The 22,761-nt window shown below is 41.5% G+C and overlaps 1 protein-coding gene and 2 long non-coding RNA genes across 22 annotated transcripts; 2 read left to right on the top strand and 1 right to left on the bottom strand.

Moving 5' to 3' along the window:
• The first annotated feature begins 2,388 nt into the window (after nucleotides 1-2,388).
• On the top strand, nucleotides 2,389-3,966 carry LOC119368556. Its single transcript, XR_005176675.1, has 2 exons — nucleotides 2,389-2,462; nucleotides 3,515-3,966. It is a non-coding gene; the product is annotated as an uncharacterized LOC119368556 (long non-coding RNA).
• A 4,956-nt stretch (nucleotides 3,967-8,922) lies between these two features.
• Nucleotides 8,923-12,540, bottom strand: LOC119366021 (cytochrome P450 72A11-like). Of its 2 annotated transcripts, XM_037631676.1 has the most exons (6): nucleotides 12,425-12,540; nucleotides 11,603-12,023; nucleotides 11,206-11,426; nucleotides 10,345-10,592; nucleotides 9,819-10,203; nucleotides 8,926-9,715 (listed from the first exon to the last, which is right to left on the bottom strand). In XM_037631676.1, the coding sequence occupies exons 2-6, from the start codon at nucleotides 11,907-11,909 to the stop codon at nucleotides 9,290-9,292; spliced, it is 1,587 nt and encodes a 528-aa protein (XP_037487573.1). In that variant the 5' UTR covers nucleotides 11,910-12,023; nucleotides 12,425-12,540; the 3' UTR covers nucleotides 8,926-9,289. The 2 variants fall into 2 exon arrangements, with proteins under 2 accessions (XP_037487572.1, XP_037487573.1); XM_037631675.1 differs by having other exon boundaries at nucleotides 8,923-9,715; nucleotides 9,819-10,592.
• Nucleotides 12,541-14,594: 2,054 nt separating this feature from the next.
• LOC119366020 lies at nucleotides 14,595-21,158 on the top strand. 19 transcript variants are annotated; one of them, XR_005175883.1, is made up of 12 exons: nucleotides 14,595-14,765; nucleotides 15,443-15,675; nucleotides 15,896-15,986; nucleotides 16,522-16,568; nucleotides 17,272-17,296; nucleotides 17,396-17,582; nucleotides 17,914-17,992; nucleotides 18,103-18,321; nucleotides 18,427-18,641; nucleotides 18,747-19,828; nucleotides 20,334-20,580; nucleotides 20,675-21,158. It is a non-coding gene; the product is annotated as an uncharacterized LOC119366020 (long non-coding RNA). The 19 variants fall into 19 exon arrangements; XR_005175890.1 differs by having other exon boundaries at nucleotides 17,272-17,395; nucleotides 17,465-17,582; XR_005175889.1 differs by having other exon boundaries at nucleotides 17,272-17,582; nucleotides 18,747-18,779; nucleotides 19,460-19,828.
• The last annotated feature ends 1,603 nt before the right edge of the window (nucleotides 21,159-22,761 follow it).

Genomic DNA, 22,761 nt, shown 5'->3' with positions numbered 1-22,761 from the left:
CTAGGCGCCTTGGGCCCTGGTGGGGGGGGGGGCGCACCAGCCCACCTGGGGCTGGTCCCCTCCCACACTTGGCCCACGCAGCCCTCTGGGGCCGGTAGCCCCACCTGGTGGACCTCCCGGGACCCTTCCGGTGGTCCCGGAACGTTACCGATAGCACCCGAAACCTTTCCGGTGACCAAAACGGGACTTCCCATATATAAATCTTTACCTCCAGACCATTCCGAAACTCCTCGTGACCTCCGGGATCTCATCCGGGACTCTGAACAACATTCGGTAACCACGTATATCTATTCCCTATGACCCTAGCATCATCGAACCTTAAGTGTGTAGACCCTACGGGTTCGGGAACCATGCAGACATGACCGAGACAACTCTCCGGCCAATAACCAACAGCGGGATCTGGATACCCATGTTGGCTCCCACATGTTCCACGATGATCTCATCGGATGAACCATGATGTCAAGGATTCAATCAATCCCGTATACAATTCCCTTTGTCTACCGGTATAGTACTTGCCCGAGATTCGATCGTCGGTATGCCGATACCTTGTTCAATCTCGTTACCCGCAAGTCTTTTACTTGTTCCGTAACACATCATCCCGTGATCAACTCCTTGATCACATTGTGCACACTATGATGATGTCCTACCGAGTGGGCCCAGAGATACCTCTCCATCACATGGAGTGACAAATCCCAGTCTCGATTCGTGCCAACCCAACAGACACTTTCAGAGATACCCGTAGTGCACCTTTATAGCCACCCGGTTACATTGTGACGTTTGGTACACCCAAAGTACTCCTACGGTATCAGGGAGTTACACAATCTCATGGTCTAAGGAAATGATACTTGACATTAGAAAAGCTTTAGCAAACGAACTACACGATCTTGTGCTATGCTTAGGATTGGGTCTTGTCCATCACATCATTCTCCTAATGATGTGATCCCGTTATCAATGACATCCAATGTCCATGGTCAGGAAACCATGACCATCTGTTGATCAACGAGCTAGTCAACTAGAGACTCACTAGGGACATGTTGTGGTCTATGTATTCAAACATGTATTGCGGTTTTCGGTCAATACAATTATAGCATGAATAATAGACAATTATCATGAACAAGGAAATACAATAATAACCATTTTGTTATTGCCTCTAGGGCATATTCCCAACAGTTGTTTGATTATTGTATCAAGTGGAAACAAACTTCTCATGGATCTCCTGAAATTTTGCTAGACAATGGTTAATCTACTATACACTTCAAATATAGTCATGGATATCTGAACTAGAAAGTGCACTGTAGTTTATTATATGCTGAATATCATGCACAATCCTCTGCATTTTGAATATTTGGATAAGAAGTAGGATGTTCTTCCCTTGTTTGCCACTTCTGTTGCATCCTTTTGGCAACCTTGCAGCCAAGTCGCTCTGCAGCTCTACAGGCACCTCCTGTTTGCTTGAGTTTCGAATCTAATGGGAAGAGAAACTAGCAATGCATAGCGGAATTAAAGTATGGAGAACCCCGTTTAGCTTGAGGTAATAAATAAGCTGCCGTATTTGATAAATTTGCTTGCTTTGTCGTCTTACTTCCTATAGGTGTTAAATAGGGTTTTCTTGAGATGTGATTTTAGGAAATAGTTTGTATCGCACATGTTTTGCTTTCCCTGTTACCATCTTGCTTTCCCTGCTGCTCACTTTCTTTTTAAATAGTGTCATTGTTTTTGCTTCATCAGCATAGATGCTAGCTAAATTATTATGAGTTGCTACTACAGCAGAACTAAATTAGTCCTTTTTTCATGTTCTCTTAGGTTATGCAGGTAGTAAAGGAGCAACATGTATTTTTAAAGGTTATGTGTGGACCCATGTATTTTGTTTGTGGGTAGTGCTGTTTTAATTTACATGGCCAACACGTATAGTTTTTTGGTTGATGGCTTTAGGTTCTAGATGCTTAATTAGCTTGGTATTTCCATTGGTTAATCCTGTTGTTGATTATTTTTTGCAGGCCTTGCCTTCAGCTTTGTGGGTGCTGTAGTTTTGCCTAATCTATTGACTCTCACCGATCATCAGGTAGGGGTGTATTGTCCCTCTCGTGTCTTGCCATATGTGTGTATTCCTGTCTAATACTGCCTTTTGGCATTTTCTTATTTTATGTGTGTTGGTCTTGTACTTGCTGGGCCTCTGTTCTATATTAGCCTGCTTGTGTGGGTTCTTATGTGTTTCTTGTTAACGTGCTATGCTATCTATTTTCCATGCTTGGTAAACTATGTCTTGTGTAGTTTATTCTTGCTTTGTTCGTATATATTGATTAAGCCTGCTGATATAGATGGTGTTTAATGCTTTGTCCAAGCTTCGTCCGGGCAACTCGCTTCGCCATGTTCGTGTGCAAGTGTCATGCTTGTGGCACCACCACGATGGAACTGAAAATTGTCCGATTAAGCATATGGACTTGGTTATACTCGACTCTCAGGTACCAACCTTTACTTTATACCCACCTATCATCTGTTCTGCTGGTTTCCATGTATTGATACTATTACTTTGCTACATGTTTCTCTGCTTTTAGTTGTGCAATCTGAAATATGGTTCTTGGACTGTTTCATGCAAGGCACCGGATTTTCTATAAGTCCGCAGATGGCAAGAGCATGCATGTGCTTGCTCTGTTACAGGGCGAAAAGTTTAGATTTCATGGTTCATAAGACAAAATGGCAATATTTAGGACCAGATCACAATACAACTATGATACAAGATCTCATGGTCATGTATTAGCTGGTAGTAACGTCATGTTCTTTTGAATCTGACAAAGCCTTTATTTTTTGAAAATGGTTTCAACAGACATACAATTAGGCTGCCGGCTAGAGAAAAGACTGAATAATTGCCCACATTAGACGTACTATCAGTCCTCAAATGGCCATGTGCTCTGCTTCTTTTTACTGTTGAGTCTTTTAACAATCGATCTTTTTATTTGGTTATCTTCCTTACAAAAAAGCAGCTTAGAGACCTACTGGCTGCTCTGGATCAAGATTATAAGTAGATTTCGTATATTTGAACAATAGACAGAGATTTTCTATATGCATATGCATTTATTGTATAATTCAGTTCCGCCACCACATTTTTACTACCTACATGAATTTCCCCTATACCAGATATTAACGTTTGAAATTAGTGACATCTACTCAAATAAATATCCATAGGTTGTGGCATAGACATGTTTACATCAGCAATCTTTTCTATGAGATATCTGGTGGCCTTTTGTGTAGTTCAATGTATCCATTTATCATTCCATTGCTTTCTTGATTCAACAGTAACAATAAAGGACCGCTAAATTGTAGAGAAAGGGATGGCGTACACTTAGGTTTTATAGGCTAAAGAGTATCGGTAGTCTGACTGCACAGCATTTTTTTTACACTCAGTAATCTTTAATGGTTTATTAACACTAGCTAATCCGAAGTAGATGTTTGTTATTGGTTCCCTTTTCCTTACTTATCCACAGGATAATGTTCTTCATTTGTATCTGTTTTGTAGAACCATCGAATTCAAGTCATCTTTGAGTACACGACAGCTTCTGAAGTTCGTGCCATCATGCTATAGTTTCCCACATGGGCTGAGATGATGCAAATAAAAAGACGGTCTCAGGCACAAGAGCATGATGTGGTTGCACCATTTGCTTTTACACCAAGGCCACGCGGTTGATCATCTAAGTGCACCTATGAAGTTGACCGACAAGGCAGTTGGACGGAGCTACTAATTAGTATGCCTAATGGCTATGGCTTTGTAGTTTGACCGCCTCTATCGTCACTATGCCTGGCTTTTGCTTTCTTATTATGTTCCTGCTATTAGTACTTCCTCTCTCGTGTTTGTGCTCTTAGTATTGAACTTAATGTCGTAGTTATTAGCTTTTGTGGTCTAATGAACTCACCGAGTGTCTATAATCTCATGAGGATGTTGAACTTGATAATATCTTGCTTTGTTGTCTTGTTGAATACGTGTGTTAAACTATGCTTCTTACTAAATTATCATTGGATGTTGAACTTACTCCAATGTAGAGGGAATTCATACGCTAAACATAGATTTCTACTAACTTAGCACTACTTGCTTCACCAAAATGTTGGGACCGGCACCCTTGCGCCAAGGCGCGGTCCCGATCTAGTACACGCTATGGGTTGGCGTAGTATCGGTCGCTCGGTGGCTCAGTACGTGTGAAAGAACGACAATTTGACACGATATGCATCATGTAGGATTTGCCATCAGCATATGTAGCACCGAATTTGGAATTGGCGTTCACACGGACGGTTAGCGGGCCGCAGCTCATTAACTCGCTCGCTCATTGTTTCCATGAAAAAAAACAGTTTTTGTGTATTAATCTATATCATATCTATATCAATATAAAAAAATCTAAAGGGGTAGATCTAATTAATCTCGGCAATCAAATCATCTCAATCCAACAATCTAAACTGATTCAACGTCGAGCGCTCAACATGTTTAGCGTGCAGTTAATTTCATGCCAAATATATTATTAATCATATAATAACACACAAATAATATCCTACTTAATATCTGCATGCATTTAATATACTTCCAAATTAACGTGTATTGCACATACACATTGACTAGTATTAAAAATCACCGGCGGCATGATACGACGGCCTGAGATGGCCGGTGGATGCAGCGCGCGCTGCACATGGCTCATGGTTTCGAGTGTCGTCGTGACAGAACTAGATATGTCGTGCGGGGAAATGATGTGTGTTCGCCCGAGTGGTTTGCTAGTCTTTCCACCAAAGTTCAGACCGTGGGGCTTTGAATGAGAAAGGTTGCATGGGCAATGACCAAGATCAGTGGCCACCCATCCAGACAAGAAGGTTGGGATGGGCTTAAGCCTAGTTAGGATGTCAAAGCGGAGAACTCCATCGATAGGCAAGGAAGTCCTCAGCACTTATAGGGGACTTCCTATTTGCCGCTAGTTGCGGCAAAGTGCCGAAAATAGAGCGTGCAGGAGCTGCGGATCGATCCCGGGACCTCGTGGTCAATGGCACGCCGTGCTAACCACTGCAACATTCAACTTCCCATGTTAAGTTCGAACCGCCAAAGTTAAAGAAACATACAAGAGCGGCAGGGATCGAACAATAACCTACTCGAAGTGAGCAACGCTAATAGCCACCATAATTCCTGGGATTTCATACGTAAAATGGCAGTCCGCCTTATATGAACATAAGGTGCAAACATTTATAATTTTTTTGCGAATAAAACATTTTCATATTTCATAGAGAGAGAAAAAATAAACTTGAAATTTTTTTGGGAATATAAAAAAACAAAATAAAGGAACAACATGAAATCGACATTGTTTACTGAAATCAAGAAGAATTTCTCGAAAATGAAAACATTTTCTGAAAAACAAGAACAAAAAACTGAAAAGTGCGAACATTTTTCAAAATTATGAACAAAATTTTCAAGACGTCAACAGTTTTTTGAATTCCCCTGAACATTTTTGGAATTTGGGGTCAAATTTTGAAAAACATGACCATTTTTGATGATGTGAACAAATTTGGAAAGCGGGAACATTTTTTGGAAATTCCCATTTTTTTGAATTGCTGAAAAAAGGTTAACAAATATGAACATTTTTTGAATTCCTCAATCATTTTTTAAATTGCGAACAAAAGTTAAAAAGAGGAGCATTTATTGAATTTATGAACAAATTTTGAAATCCAGAACATTTTCTGAGAATGTGATATTTTTTAATTGGTGAACAAAAATTTAAAACAGAAAAAAATCTTGAAAATTCAGAATAAAATTTTGAAACGGAAAACAATTTTGTAAATGCTATTTTTTCAGTATACGTGAACAAAAATAATAAAAATGAAGGCATCTTTCTATAGCCTGAACATTTTTGTAAAACATGAACTTTATTGTAAAACACGCACAATTTTTGTAACTTCGAACAATTTTTGAAACATGAACATTTTTTTAAACACGCAAACATTGAGTAATTTTTTAAGATGTCTAAAAGGCAAATTTTGAGAATTTTTTTGAACGTATGATTTTTTCACAAAAACAAAACAAAAGTTTGAAAATAAACAAAATTTGGATTTCCAAAACATTTTTTGAAAGAGCAGTTTTTTAAAGCATGAACATTTTTTGAATATTGAGAACAAATTTTGAAACAGAGATCAAATTTTGAAGCGCGAACAATTTTTTAAACTACGAACATTTTTTGAATCTTGAGAACAAATTTGGAAATGGAGAACAATTTTGAAAAATCTTGAACAATTTGGTAGCGTGAATTCTATTTGAATACGTGAACAAAAAGTTGAAATCTGGTACTTTTTCTGAATTTCAAAAGTTTTGAACTTTTTGGTGTACCAAGAACAATTTTTGAATTTTGAGAACATTTTTTCAAAAACTGACATTTTCTGGGAACACGTTTTTTTAATATTTTCTTAAAATAAGATAAGAACACATATGGAAATAAAAATCAAAGAAAGAAAATGTGTTGAAAAGAGAAATTAACTTGAAAAGGAAAACAGAAAGAAAACAAAAAAGTAAAGAAGAGAAAAGAAAAAATAACCAGAAAATGGAAGAAGAAAAAACAGAAAGAGTAAAAAAAGAAAAAGAAAAGAAAAAATAAAAACCGGTTTAGGAACCTTCTAGATGGTTCCCAAAACCAGTAAGAACCGGCTGGGAACGCTCTAGAAGGTTCACAAAACCGGAACTTGTACGTACGGATGGGCTGGCCCAAAATCGCTCGCTAGTCGCATCTGTGTGTGCGATTCATCGACATTTTGACGCAATGTGTGGCCAATAGGTTTTTCCCACTTATAGTGCGTGTTTACGTAGCTGGCGCTCACGCGTGCGCTCGATAGGCCACAGGCCACGAGGCAACTTGAGCACGACCTGTGACCGCCCACCATTGACTCCGACTGTTGACCATTGACAATTTTAAAAAGGTCATGAATTTGAAATTTTAAAACAAAATTATGACTATGAAAGAAGTACACGGATGTGAAAAATGTTCATGATTCTGAATTAAAAAAAGTTCACAAATTTGGGAAAAAAGTTTATGAGGTTGAAAAAAGTTCACAGAGTTGGAAAAATGATTTCAAAAAAGTTTATCAATTTGAAAATGTATGTGAAATTGTAAAAAAGAGGAAAATTAGGGAAAATTTCATGAATTCAAAATAATCATGAAATTGAAAAAAATCACGAAATTTAAAAGAAAAATAAATAAGGAAAAAGGATAATCGAGAAAACCAAGCAAAAACTGTGGTGGAAAAAGCAAAAAGAAAAGCCACCCAGAAAAACCGACTGGACCTTCTAGAAGGTTCTCAAAATAGACGCAAAAAAACGCTATTTGGGCCGGCCAATTACGACACAGTTTTGTCTTTTAGGGCGCTATAAGGCCTTGTACAATGGGAGGTGCTTAGAAAAATAAACCAAATTTTTCTGAAGCACCGGTGCCTATTTCTACAGGAGAGACGCTTAGTTAAGCGTCTATCCTATATAAATAAGTACCGGTGTTTAAAAAAAGCCTGATTTATTTCTTTAAGCACCTTCCCTAAGCACCTCCCATTGTACAAGGCCTAAGTGCCAAATAGGGTATGACGCGTCTGTATCCCAAATGATATATTTCTCGCTCGTTACCAGTCCTAATAGGTCTCGCCTAGAGCATGGTGGTATTGGACCGGTCCAGTACTGTAGCTATGCGCAAGTTTTTTTTGTGGTTTTAAACAGGGTTTTCACTGTTTTACATCAGTTTTATTTGGGGTTTCATTTTGTTTCGCTGGTATTGTTAGGTTTTCCTTTCCTTTTCTTTGGTTTCTTTGTTTTTTTTGTTTCTTTCTTTGTTTTAATTTTTTAACCCAATTCAAATTTTGCATACACATTGTACATTTTCTGTATACATCTAAAACATTTTTATATACATTTAATTTTTTGAAGTACATGATTTTCTTTTTGAAATACACGTTCTGGATATTTTTTTAATACGTTTTAAGTATTTTAAAATATGCGTTGACACATTTTGTGAATGATATGATTTTTTTTAAAACTATGAGACCATGTGTTGCATTGTATAATTCACTAAAGTCTCACAAACATAATTTTAAATTCTTTCAATGGCATGGAGCATTTTTTGTTTGGATTACATGAAAATTGTGGATATTGATATTTAAAGTGTCAAAAGTATTTTCATATATTTTTATTTTGTACGGTGGATGTTTTTGATATTTTATTCTGTAGTCCTGGTCAACCGTATATATGTTTGACTTTCATGAAAATTGATGCACCTTATATTCTGGAACGGATGAAGTATATGATAGTAACAATAACTTGAGGTCAACTTTCTTTATGTTGTAGAAATCATATTATTTGCATCTTGGGGCACTGCACTGCACTTCTTTTGCTCTTCTGAGACCATGTACACATTTTTATGCATGAAATGTGTTGATCATTACGTGCTCATCTTTGTTTCTAAAAAAAACGTAAACAGTGATTTGGGTTGGTGAAGAAGATGAAACTTGATGTTTTACATCTTTAATAAGTGTTATGCTAATGTTGAGGTTTTTGTTCCTGTTTTGCAGGTAACATTGATTCTATACGAGGTTCTTAGGTTGCGTGGTGAGCCATCTTCAAAATATTCCAAAAGAAAAAACACATACTTACCATTATACAAGGAGGTAAAACTTGGGGGCATAGCTTATCCGGCAGGAGTGCACGTTCTATTGCCCACGATGTTCATTCACCATGATCCCAATATTTAGGGGCATGATGCGAGTGAATTCAACCCAGAAATGTTTTCTAAGGGCATCTCCAACGCATCAAAGGAGCAGGCCGCCTTCTTTCCATCTGGAATGGGTCCTCGGACATGCATAGGTCAGAACTCTGCATTGCTTGAAGCTAAGATGGCTCTAGCAAACATTCTTCAGCACAAAAACACTATGCTCAAATTAAGCCAAAGAAGCTCTGACGATGCTACACATTCTCTGGGCAGTGAAGAGCATCGAGCATGCAATAATTTTTCAAGTTGTACCCAGCTACAAGTTTTATACTTTGAACTGAAGTAAAGTATATACGCATTGGTGCTGTGATTCAGGATTCAACTAGATGCCCTAAAAACCAGGGGAACAAAGGACTGTCTGAAAACACTATCCTGACAGCTGCGTGCAGACAATGTAGTGCTCCCTCCGTAAAGAAATATAAGAGCGTTTAGATCACTAACTAGTGATCTAAACGCTCTTATATTTCTTGACAGAGGAGTACTTTCTTTGACATCAAAATGACGGGTCTAGATACACTTTGATCCCCGATTCAGAGCCGGTGCAGCCTGACCGGAACACCGTGCTGCGGGTGCAGTGTAAGGACGGCATAGGGCGCATGCACGTACGCCGGCGACAGCTCAAAAGAGAACCGCTGCAGGATCATGCTGACGGCCACCTTGGCCTCAAGCAGCGCGAAGTTCTGACCAATGCAGTTCCTCGGCCCTGAGCTGAAGGCGAAGAAGGCCCCCGGGTCCCTGCTTGCCTTGGAGATGCCGTCGGCAAACCTCCCCGGGTTGAACTCGCCGGCGTCATCCCCCCAGATGCCAGGGTCACGGTGGACGAACATGAGTTGCAGCGCGAGCATCACGTTCGGCGGGTATGTGACGCCTCCGAGCTCTATTTTCTTGTATGTCCGGCGGTTAATGAGCATCACCGGTGGGTACAGACGCAGGACCTCGTTGAACACCATCATAACCTGTCATACACAATTAGCAGAAAAATGACAGAATCAAAAGCTATGAACCTTGCAATTATCTAAGTGCCTAACTCATGTCACAGGCAAGCTAGCAAGTACTCACAACTTTTAGGCGGCTAAGGCCATTTAAATCTGGTTTGTTCTTCCCAAATACTTGCAGAACCTCCTCCCTGGCACGATCCTGCCACTCCGGATGCATGCTTAGTAGCACCACTGTCCATGTGAGCAGTACGGCTGTAGTCTCCATTCCCGCGAAGTAGAACAACTTGCATTCGTCAATTACATCTTCCACGGTCATCCCCTTGCTTGTTTTGCCATTGGCATCCTTGTAATCCATGTTTGACTCTAGTAGCAGGCCCAGCAGATCGTCCTTGTCAGTTCCTCCATTCTTCATGTACTTCTGCCTCTTCTCTATTATCCCCCTTAGAATCCCTTTGACCTCTGTATTTATAGCCTTCATCTTTCTGTTGTTTTCTGTCGGCAACAGACTGAAGAGTGAAAATATCCGTTGATTAGTTTCAGAAATGGATACAGAAATTTCATTGAGAAAACATTCTGGAACACATGAATCCACATAAATTGATATTTGTTTGTTGGGAACCAAATAATAAGGAAAATGAGGATCGTACGAGAAGCCCGGGATGTAATTAGTCCGGAAAGATTGGACAAGGCGCTCTGCTTGCTCGGCTTGAAGTTGGAAAATCCGCCTGCCTTCTTCGTTGGTGACACCGAATGCAGCTCTTGAAATGACATCCCCTGATAAATTTTGGAACTCCGACCAAACATCAAGCTCTATTGCTCCAACAGAAACAGTGACTGAATTATCCCATCTGTCAATTAGTTCACTGCAAGATGCAGAGAATGCCGGCAACATCCGCTGTAATCAATTCCAAGTAAATGGTCAGGGAGAAATGGTTTGGTCTTTTTATCTTCCTTGTTTGATCATATAGTAATAGGTTGCCGCTAATTGTGCCCTGTTAGTTAAATTTCCTAGGATCATGTGATGTATTGAATAAACGTACTAGTATTTTGCCTCGGTTGTCTGACATATCCATCACAAAGGAAATTCCAACCAGTTGATAGAACTCATACTATTTATAACTTTAGTATCACAATTTACAGCAATTAGTTATTATAATAACTTTGTATCTTCTCCAAAGGACTTTTTGATAGAAGTACAGTTACATACAGAGCCAGCTGTGGTAGCTTCTTGCAAATTTACAGTTCCATTGGATACGAAATTACCGATTATAGCCTTATAGGGAGCAACTTGACAAATTATATTATATCCACCTGATTTGACACCGAATTCATGTCGATCCAATTCTAGATTAGATATTGTGATCTGGAGTCTGATTTAGATATATTTACTGGATAGGAATCACACTGTGTAAACACGAGTTCTTTTAGCAAATACTAGTAATACTTTTCTAGTAAAAGAAATACAGTATTTTTTTTTTACAGTAAGCAAAATAAATAAATACTATTACCTTTAGCTTTTCTGCATGAAAGGCTGGATTCATAATCCTTCTATGTTTGGCCCATTCTTCACCGTCAAGGACCGCGAGTCCGCCAATAAACACCCTTGCAAGGCGGGCTAGCTTCGTTTTATCGAAGTGGCCGAATTTATTTGCGAGAACTTGCCGAACCAGCTCAGGATCACTGATTGTGATTCTTGGGTACGGCCCAAACCATGTGAATGAGACCTTCCCTGAGTTTTCAGCAACAGATGATAAGAATAGCCGAACACGACACTGAAACAAAGAGTGTAATAACCTAATGGCATATCAAAAAAATCAGGAGGAGCACGCAACTAGGAAAGATACAGTAGTTCTTCTAGTTGGGATCTGATGAAGAAAGCGGGCGGCGGTTGGCGGTGGTACATACCGTGCTCCGCAGTGACGCGGTGGAGGAGAGGGGAGACGCGCGGGACTATGTCGTGCGGCCGGTCCATTGGCACGGGCTTGGAGAGGGCCGCCCTCATGAGCCGCTGCTCTTCCCTGATGTCGCCTCTCAGGAACCGGTAGTGGGTGCCCCCGAGGCCCTGCGCCCTCAGGGCCCGTTCGATGCGCCTCGGGCCCCACCAGACCCACTCGAGCATCTTGACCGCCCACCACAGAGCCGCCATGGCCGCGGCGCCGGCGAGCAGGCTCCACGGCGAAGCGTCGCGCAGAATCGCCATGGCTTCCTCCATTCCTCCGCCCGCTCGCTCGCTCAGAGTGAATGTCAGACTGAAGACAAAGAGTGTAGATTGTAGATGCAGGCAGCAAGGACGGGCAGAGATATAGTAGTCATGATGACCATAACCCTGTAATCAAATAGAGCAGTAAATAAATTATTAATTGCTGGAACCTTAGCCGCCTTGGGGTAGGTAGGTTGCAGGCACAGAAAGGATATCTTTCATCATGCATATCCGAACGAGTCACTATTATTTTTCTATAAGTGATCCTTTCCGTATCTCAAGATCACCACAGTGGAGTAGAGGTAGCAAAATAAACTGATCCGTAAGAACACTAGGCTCACCAACCGCAGACCCACTCTTAGTACGAGGCGGAAACGTCATTAGCCATGGATTAACTAGTGAACGATCCACGTATCACGCATGCGTCGGCCAAGGACTTTCGCCGCCGGCCGGGGGACGTCAGGGAGCCGAGGCCGGCGGCAGAAGGGGAATACGACATGGGGAGTATCAGGGAAGCGCTTGCGTACCTCGTATCCGCAAGGTGGTTGAGGTGCCGTCCACGCGCGGTGCTGCTGCCTGCAGAGTGCAGACCTGGCCGGTCAATGGCGGCAGGGGAATCAGAGTGTAATCAGACGCAGCAGCCAAGGGAAATGAAAGGCCGGCGCCCCGCGCGCTCGTGTAAAGCCCATAGCCAAACAGCAGCGAACCAGTACGAGAAGCCCATGGGATCTCACCAAATCCATGGGCGACCCGCGGCCCAACGATCGGATACGACCGCGTGGCTAGTGCGGATGACATGTGGGGCCGGGTCCACATGACAGTGACCCTACAGCACCTAGATCAAACCTCATCTCATTTGTATCAAGGCAGACGCAATGGAGACATAGGGAAAATGACTGAACACTGATGAATGATTACTGAAGAAGAGACACAAGGCTCCAATGATTTGCTATGCAAAAAGACTATTGACAAATCAAAAAGACTTTAGAAAGTGACACTGAAAAACTATTATTTATCTCACAGACCATGACACTAGAGAAGAAGAATCTTTCTTTTGGAGACAGGCAAAACAGTGAGTACACTTTATTAAGTAAGCTAAATCCAAAACAGAACATCATGCATCACGACTTATCTTACAAAAGTGTGCATGCAAAGTTAGGCCGAAAAGCAACCCATTTAAAAAACAAGTCCAGTGAAGTTACATGATACTCGAGTAAAAATCAGTTACAAAAGTCTGCTCGGAAAAAAAACTAACAAGAACACATATAAAATCACCATGTCACCATTAGCAAGCATTCATGAATCATACCAGTAAGAAGTAACTAAAAATGAACTCAAAAGTAAACTATATATTTGTAGCAGATGAATCTCAAAGATCAGCAGGTGGCTTGGTTGCAGGAAAAATATATATATGAAAAATAGTTACGTACAAATGCAAAAGGACACGCGGGTATTTACAGACTGACCACACCAATGGAACTTAGAAAAGCACTCAATGAACAAATGAACGAAACACGAATTCCTAAAACACCCGTGCAATCTAGTTTGTGTAGGAGAACACATGCATGCACTAACACGTGTGCGAAAGAATAGAAAAAAGTAGGGCAGCATTTATGCCACACGTTGCAAAAATGCGGGCTATGATTCGATACTGACAAAATGCAGAGTTCAAGCCGGGGAAAACAAAATATAATTAAGTAACCTGAAAGTAGACAAAACAAAAACTGAATACCAGAAAATGATTACCAGCTACCAAACTAACACTACAAAAAGCTTAACTGAATAATTTAGTACTCCCTCCGTCCGAAAATACTTGTCACCAAAATGGATGAAAAGAGATGTATCTAGAACTAAAATACATCTAGATACATCCCCTTTTATTCATTTTGATGACAAGTATTTCCGGACGGAGAAAGTAGTACCAAACTAACTAGTAGCTCACATCACTGAACTGAATGGGTACAGACTAGAGAACAGGGGCTAAAAACAGTACATGCCGCTGCTGGTGAAAAGCAGATAGATCGTGTACTGCCAAGGTACCAAAGGGATGTATTCGTTCCTCCATGCTAGATCAGCAGCACACAGCCACAAAATGCCCCAGAAATCAGCACCGAACATTATCAGTGTCCTGAAAAATTGAATCACCAGCACTCCCCAGAAAAACCGAATCATCACATTGCTGACGCAGGCCTCGATCCCCAAGGGCTGGGCAGAGGCGCTACATGGGAAATCGACGGGGAGGAAAGGAGGGATAGGACGACGCGCGCCGAGAGGTGGTTGCCAAATATATTCGAGAGAGCGGGGGGGCTGGCGCACACAGCAGAACCCTGTTGGGCCGGCCCGTGAAGGCAGAGCGCAGCGATATAACACCAAAAAATGAGCAAAAGAAACGCCTTCAACTGTATTCGAACTTAGGTCGTTGCATTCTTATCCAAGTTTAGCTAACCACTAGAGCCACTAGACATCCACGACAATAGCGGCGCAAAACTTTAAGAACGAGTGTGGCCGCGCTCTTTATTTGCAGAATCTCTACTCCTAATGGAGCAGTTGGTGAATAGTCCGTCGGTTATTTTTCGTTGGTTTTATTTCGTCCCACCACTTTCGCTGGTTTTTTTCGTCTCTTACCCCACCGCACCCCATCCCACGCAGCCAAAAAAAACCAACACCCAGCAAAAAAAAAAAACCCATGAACCCCATCCTTCGTTGCCCCCTCCCATCGATCCCATCTACCCACGCCGCCGCCGTCCGAGGGGGAGACGACGACGCCGCCGCCTCTGCAAGGCAGGGCGGTTTGAATCCCGCCGCCGCCGAACTCCGGGAAACGCCCGACGGCGTACCCTGGAAGGCCTGGATCAAGGAGGAGCACAGGTATACCCTGCCACCAAAATCTCAATTGCAATCGACGCATTAAAGCAGGACTCCCCGATCCGTCAGACAGATCCTGCCGTTGGCCGCGACCCTCGTCGTCTACCTCCACCGGCCATCCCGCACACCCTTGCTCTCCGTGCGTCGCGCCATTCCCCACCCCGTTGTGCCCCGCCTCTGTCCTAACCGTCGAAATCGGCCTCGCCGGCGGCGCCGCTCCCGTGTGCTTCGTGCTCCTGCGCTGCTGCCGTCGCGATGTCCGGGGGATCCATGGCGGCCAGCTGCTTGTCAACCACAACGAGCGGAGGTAGCGAGTTGGATTTGGCCACGCCTGAGGTGAGCGGAGCAGAGCAGCGTGGTCACACCTCCTGATTGAACAAAAATCTCATACGCTTGACTACACGAGTGAGTCTCGAATTTCTGTGTTTTCGTCTATTCATAAAAATGAATCCATCCGCCAGTGCGAACTCCTCTTGTTGCGTGATTTGGTTTGGAAAATAGGCCTGCAAGCAAATAGTATTGTGTGAGTTTGATAGATGGATCCCATCCACCTCCTTTTCGATTTATAATCCATCCACTGCCATGGATTTGTTCCAATTTATTCATGAAATTGTGCTTTGCTCATGAACTGTTGAATTATGGGGCTCAAAATAATTACAAATTGATGTCATATCATTCAGTCTGTCATGTTCTCGTGGGCCGGCAGCGATTTCGTGGCCGCGGCATAGCGGCGCGGTGGCCGGGGGTCGCGGCGTCCCATGTGGGTGCAATGGTCACGGCAGCAGGCACACACGGCGGTGGTCGCGCATGGGGCTGCGCTGGTCTGTGACCACATGGTGGCGGTAGAAGGTCGTCTTCCCAGAGCACCGCACGCTGGCCGCCGTCTCCATCGGCGGCCGCACCAACAAGACAGGTACGCCGCCGCGCCCTCGACGTATTCCCTACTCCCGTGCACTCATGGAAGTCTGCATCGCTTCTTTTGCCCCATACGGCCTTGGCAGACTCCACTAGAAATTCCTATAAAGGGGATTTAGCTTAGAAGAACAATAGGCAAATTCTATAACCAATTGTGATTTTTTTTCTATTATTTAGTGTTCCTGAATTAGGTCAAGAATGTACTGCTTACATTGCAGACTGTATAATTCGGATGGGTCTTCTTCTACATGGTGACTATTGACGCAAAGAAGGATTGCACTTCGTTCCCATCTTCTACATAGCCTATACGTACGTGATTACTCAGATTTCAATTTAGTGTGAATATTCACTGTCATGATACTTGTCTGCATCAAGACGAGTTTGTCGGTGCTTAATCTGAAATTGTTGCATTTTTTGAAGCTAAATCGTGGTAAAATAGATACCAATTTTTAGGTTAATTCTTGGTCTGCAGTATGTTCATCCAGTAGAATGGATGCTTTTGAGTAGAAAAGTCTGAAAACTTGTTCAGATTTGATGTATGTTAGTAGAAGCACTTCCCTTAGGTTTAGTTCTTGCTAAGTATCATTTATAATTTTCCGCAAAAAAAAAGTATCTTCTGCGTTACGATAGGGCATAGTAGATTATAGTTGCCTTGGGCATCTAGCATTTTGGAAACTGTTGCAGTGCTGATAAATCAGTTCATGTTTTCATTAGTAACACCCTGTGATAAAGCCATGTACGTCATTTCACAAGCAGTCCAGCAGTCCTTAAATTTCTTGATGGTGGGAATAAGACGTACTTGACAATACTCAGTTTTTGTGTCTGGCGTGTTGCGCTATTTCAGGAGGAATATGAAAAGGAGATCAATCACACCAGGTCCCACGAGCTCATGTAAGTTGAAGAGGCAAAAATTCTTGATAACGTGGAGCATACTCGCATTATCGTCATTTTGTAACCTATTAGGCCTTCATAATTCTTTATGGGATGTAAAATTGGTTGTATTATTAACAAAACTCATTAATATGAACAATCCAGGTATATTTGCACTTCTATAGATTGTGAAAGTTTCAAATATTTAACGATGATACATGTACGGATTGATGGAGTAGTAACTTCAATTTAGTTCTTAAAATGTACTCCCTCCATTCCACAATGTAGTGCCTATAGATTTTTGTGAAAGTCAAACTTTGCCAACTTTGACCAAGTGTATAGAGAAAACTATCTACATCTACAATATCAAACATATACATTCTGAAAATATAACTCGCGATGTATCCGGTGATGTCCATTTGGTATTCTAGATGTATCTACTTTTCTCTATAGATATGGTCAAAGTTTGTAATGTTTGACTTTTGCAAAAATCTATAGGCACTACATTATGGAACGGAGGGAGTAAGAAATATGGATAAAATATGATAAGAATAGCAGAATTGTGTTTGCACGATGACGATGCACATGTTTTTCCGTGTGTATTGGTATACACTAGATGACTAGAATGTATATAGTACATCTTGTTTATCTTTTATTTTCACATGATTTATTTATCTTTTGGCATATTGGACATCTTGCGGCTTTCTGAATGGTGCCTTGCTAGGATGACCCAAATTATGTTAGTGTCGGTACGTTTAGTTGGTGATGGTTTAGCGGGAGCGACAACTGCATCTGTAACTTACGTAACTTACCCATTGGATGTTGTTCGAACTCGCTTGACAACACAGGTAACGTCCGTGATGTGTCCTGTTTAACTCTTTGGGATGTTCAGTCCATTGCTTATATTGCTGGTACAGGAGGGTGAGGCAGTGTCAAAGCTACTTAGCATTCTAAGATTGTGAACCAGTATATGGGTTTGCACATCTGAGTGCTGGTGATCTTCTTCGCGAAGAAGTTAAATGTGATATGGAGCAGGTAACAGTCTGCTTTCAGTTCCTGTAAATAAACTCTTACATTGTAATAATTTTCTTGATATCTTTTTAATGCCAGCCTCTTTCAGTTAGTACAATGATCAAGGATCTCATGTATGAAGGAAAGCTTGTGCCTTTTGAGATCATTGTCATGCTAATTAGTAAAGAACATGCTTGTGATTGGAAATAATAAGCTTCTGATTGATGGATTTCCGCAAAATGAATAACCGCCAATCATACGAGAATATTTAAGAATGCTTCTATGTACCTCCGATAGTGCCAATAGCAGATCAATCTCTTGTTGTGTGCTTCACACATGTGCATTTGTTTAACAGATTAAAATTGACCATGAGCTCGTACTATTAATTGATGGCTCAAGGGAAGAGACAGCGGCATATTCTTAGTTGAAATCAGGTGTGTACTTTTGATTAATTAGCCCCAACTTGGCTTGTTTGATTGCATGTCATCCAGTTTCATTGTCTTAGGGGAATAGATGATGACGCATGGACACCATTCGGTGGCAGTTTGATGTTTTTCAGGAATGAATTCCACTCGTTATTCAATACCACTATGAGAAAAGTAGTGAAATGCTGGCCGTCTGCAAAATGTACTGGTCCGTCTCGCGGTCTCACCCCAAAAACAGAGGAGAGGAGCAGGGAGCTCCTCCCTCACACTTGTCGGCTCCAAGGAGCCCCGCCACCATGCATGGAGAAGAGGAGCGCGGAGCTCCGCCGCCGCGTAAGGTTATCTCCACGCCACTAATATCCATTGTTGCATCTTGTAATTATTAATTTGGAATAAATCATGCAATTGACATTTCTATATGTTTTACTCTGTCTTTTTTGTAGGCAAACCAAGGCTGCAACGTTTGAATATTATACTCAGTCAGTTGCTCGACTACTTACAGTCCTATTACTTGAGACTTAATACTCGGTCAGCTGCCGTGTACATTGTTCTGACATAAATGCCACCATGTCTATGCGCAAGTCAGAAGGAACTTACCATCTAAAAAGATGTCTAATTAGTGTGGTACATGCTTCAGTACTGCAAGTTGGAGTAGCAAGTAAGTATACATCAAAAGAAAGTGCTGCTTCACTACTACATGCTTCAGCACTGACCATCTAAAAAGATGTCTAATTAGTGTGCATGAATCATGTTAATCCTGCAGTGCCTACCTGCACATTGATGCTCATACCTGACGGTGAGAGAAGTTGCATCTTGAGATTCAATTCTTTGATTTATGATGCCCAGCCATATGCACAATGAGAACATATATCCTTTTTCTAATCTCTGTTTTTCTAAGTTGAAACTATTTCTTTGTTACTTGGTTTGAGGACGGCAAAAGACTGGCCTTTTGCCGGACAGAGAAAAGACCGGCTTATTTTATTTTAACACAACATAGCAAGCTCCATATATTTCAGTTAGTACATGGCAGGATGCAGACTATGTGCAGTATTAGTGGTGTTTAGACTCCAAAATGGCAGTATTAGTGGTGTTTTAAAGAGAAAGATTCGTAAATGATGTTGTTTTCTACTAAGAAAATTCAGTAGTCGGTGTCACCATTGAGTGCCAATGTGATGGGCATTTAAGATTTAGATTCAGAACTCCAGGGTTCAACACAGATGGCTTCACTTCAATATTTTTCCCCATGTGGTTGATGGATGCTTCACTTAAGTTTTGATGCATCGTGTATACTGAATCCTACATTATGTTGAGAAATTTAGATATATAAAAGTATCTGTAAGCCGACCACATACCACACATTTTAAAGGTTTATTTTCTCTACATCTGTACTAGCTTTGAACCAAGTATTTCTACTTTCTTTTTATTTGTTGCCAAAAATTAAGGAATGTTGATCTGATGTATTTTTACAACAATCAGCGTGTTGACGTGGAGCTTGTCCATTCGCGACATACCTTGTTTATGTGGGAGGGCTGGATGATTGAAAGTCGGACGTACCATTAACGACGGTTGTGAGCATGGATTGGGGAGACGAAGATTATGGGAGCACAAGAAAGAAAAGAAGAAGAAAACACGTTGCGGAGCGTGGCGGCCTCCCAGTTCTTGGCCTCTGTCGGGTGGCTAGACCACGCCACATAGAAGACGAGGGTTATCTCAGTTAGGGGCCTCGGCAACGACGACGAGAATGGCCAGGTCGAAATCACAGGTGCGTGACGGCTGGAGACGGCCGCAGGGTCCAGAGATGGGGCGCACGGCGGATGTGTTCTACTTCCCATTGAGAGAATTCTGGTGGGTTTCTCTAATAGTATGCCAAACTAACTAACAATTGTAGTTAACTATACTGCAGCGGCGCACTTCTTATTTTGGGATTAAGCCTAATGCTTGCTCTACCAATCAAGTAGTACTGTTGTGAACTCATAGGTAACACCATTCTCTATCCAATACAGTGCATAGCTTTACGTAGATTGGCATGGCTGATCTTCTCTTCCATTATTATTGCTACTTTATGTTTTAATTCCATTGTTCTTCACTTGATCTTCGGATCCATGTTCCAGTGACTTCCTGAACTTTTATTGTTGATGGGAAGTTTCTATTTTAATTTTTCTTTCACTTTATCTTCAGGTTTACAGGGTTATGGATCCATGTTTGAGTTTATAGAAGTGTGTTTACTTATCTAGCTTTCTGTTCTCATTCTGTTTGAAATCCATCGACATTTTCCAAAATTCCCTTATCAATGCACGAGTTTCCTTTCTTAATTAACATGTGAAGTTCCTTGTTCAACAATGATTTTTAGGCCAAATCAGAGGATGCAGGTTGTACCATTGAAGAGAGAAAATTATGAGAAAACTACAATATATGAGAGGCTTGGTTGATACCTTCAGAAAAGCTACATCCCAATAATGTTGTGGGTTACACCTTCTGGCTTGAAAATCAGCTTCATAACAAGAAAGTTGCAACACTATATTGGTGGATAATTGCATTAAATAAATACTGTAATGGTGCATTTGTTTTTAGATTTCTATTAACCTGGTACCAAAAAGGTATGCGTGCATGCTCGAATTTTTTTAGCATTTGTGCATCTGGCTATTCAAGCATCCTTGAGTGATACATATTTCTTTGTACATTGAAATGCAGTTGGAGAGCAAGGACCTTATATCAGTGGTGTTTATACTCCAAAATTGCAGTATCGGTGGTGTTTATACTCCAAAATTGCAGTATCAGTGGTGTTTAGATTCCAAAACCTATCTAGAGTAATCTGTCATTTGTTCTTCAAAGAGATTGCGTATATGTTACCCCATGTCAGGTTCAGTACCTCTGGGTTCAAGATCTATAGCTACAAGTATTTTTGACTAGATTGTGGTCATATATGTGCTAATTCATGCTGATACGCATGCTCTTTGAACTTTTGAAAGGAATGGATGAAATCATCATCAGAGCTTCTGCAAATGGGATCTCTCCTGTAAGCCCTGCTATAGTTACTTCACTGGTTTGAACTTTGAGTAACTTGATATATGTGTCTCGCAGACAAAAATATTTTTATTTATTAGTTGTACTAGTACAAATGCCCGTGCGTTGCACCGGGCGAAAAATTAAATATAACCTGCTCGATGTGCCATTATGGAACACTTTTTTAATTCGATTATTGGAAACATTAGAAATAAGGTTACGTTGAACATTTCTTTTTGCACTATGAAATTTGGGCGTACCCTAATAATGTTTGTCATGACCTATTTCGGCTCATCATTTTCATTTCAACCTATGATAAAGTACTTGTGTATGAAATATTCTTTCAGTCAATTCTATTTTTTGTTGTTTAGAAAAACACGATTATTATTTTTACTTTGAGAAGGTTTTTTTTTAGAATTTTGAGAATGTTTTAAAAAATGGAATCATTTTTATGGTGCCGTTGATTTTTTTGAAATATTGTATTTTATGTCTTATTTATTTTGCACTGTTTTTGGGTTTGGTCCATTGAGAGTGTAGGGGGTTTAGGTCATGTGTTGCCCGCTTGCTCGCACGCCCTTCTCCCAGCGACCAAAACGGGCTTCAGGGCAACTCCAACACGCAGACCCAAACGGACCATTTGGGTCGGCGAAGCGGACATGTTTGTTCGCTTTTTCATTTCGGTCAACCGCATTGCCCAACAGTGTTGCCCCATTTGTGGGCGTGTCCGCCTTGAGCATTTCGTCAAACACCTCGCAGGCTAGCACCGCCGACGAGATCCTGGACGCCCGCCAAGGAGGAGGCCGCGACTTTCGCCTGGGCCAAGGCCCTCGGAGGACACCGTCACGGGAACTCGCGCGCGCTAGAGAGAGACTGTCGCGGGACCTGCGACGAGCTGTTGCAGCTGCGTGGAGGGAGGCCGCGAGCTTGGTAGGGCAGCGTGCCAAGACGAGCGTGAGCAGGGCGACCGTGGCGGCGCGATGGTGGAGAAGATGCTACTCCGGCCTATTCGGCGGTGCGGTGGCAGTGACCAGGGGCGGCAAGGTTCAATGCCCATATGTTGTAATGGGCGGGAAAAAATTTAAAATCTACATTGTGTGCCTTTACACAACACTTCTTATATCCAATTTTGGCAAACGTTTCTTAAATAAGATTACACTGAACTATCGCTTTTTGGGCCATGTAACTTGAACGTGAATAAGCCATCCTAATCGTTTGTGTGGACCAACTTCAGCTCGACACTTTCATCTCATGAAAGAGTTGGGGTGCATGGAATACATGGTAGATTAGCATGATTTTTTTATTTATTTTTGAAAAGGTGATTTTTTTTCTTTAAATTTGGACAATAGTTTTTGGATTTTTTTTAATGCAATAATTTTTTGGAGACGAACATTATCTGGTTAATAGTTTTTGGATTTTTTTTAAAAAATGGAATGATTTTTTGGAGACAAACATTATCTGGTAGGGAAATTGCACAGTGCTTTTCTATTCTTATATTGGTTTGCGGATCAATCGATTTTTTAAATATGAAATTATGGATGATGCTACGCACGAGTAAAAGCAGCAGGCTGCTGGCCTAATTGTCCTGACATTAGAGAGTCGAGCTCTAGATCAAAGTTACATCGTCATATTTTCCTCTAGCCGAAGGTAGATCAAGGATACTGGCTGCTACCACACGCCAACATAGAGCAGCAGTGCATCACTTCGCTTAAAGAGGCGAGATGAGCAGTGCAGCACTTCAGCTAGACAGGTGAGTTGGGACGTTACAAGTACAGAAT

This window comes from Triticum dicoccoides, chromosome 2B (assembly GCF_002162155.2).
Source record: "Triticum dicoccoides isolate Atlit2015 ecotype Zavitan chromosome 2B, WEW_v2.0, whole genome shotgun sequence".
Lineage (NCBI taxonomy): Eukaryota > Viridiplantae > Streptophyta > Magnoliopsida > Poales > Poaceae > Triticum > Triticum dicoccoides.
The sequence above is the reverse complement of the archived record's forward strand: the minus strand, read 5'-3'. Positions and strand labels throughout refer to the sequence as shown.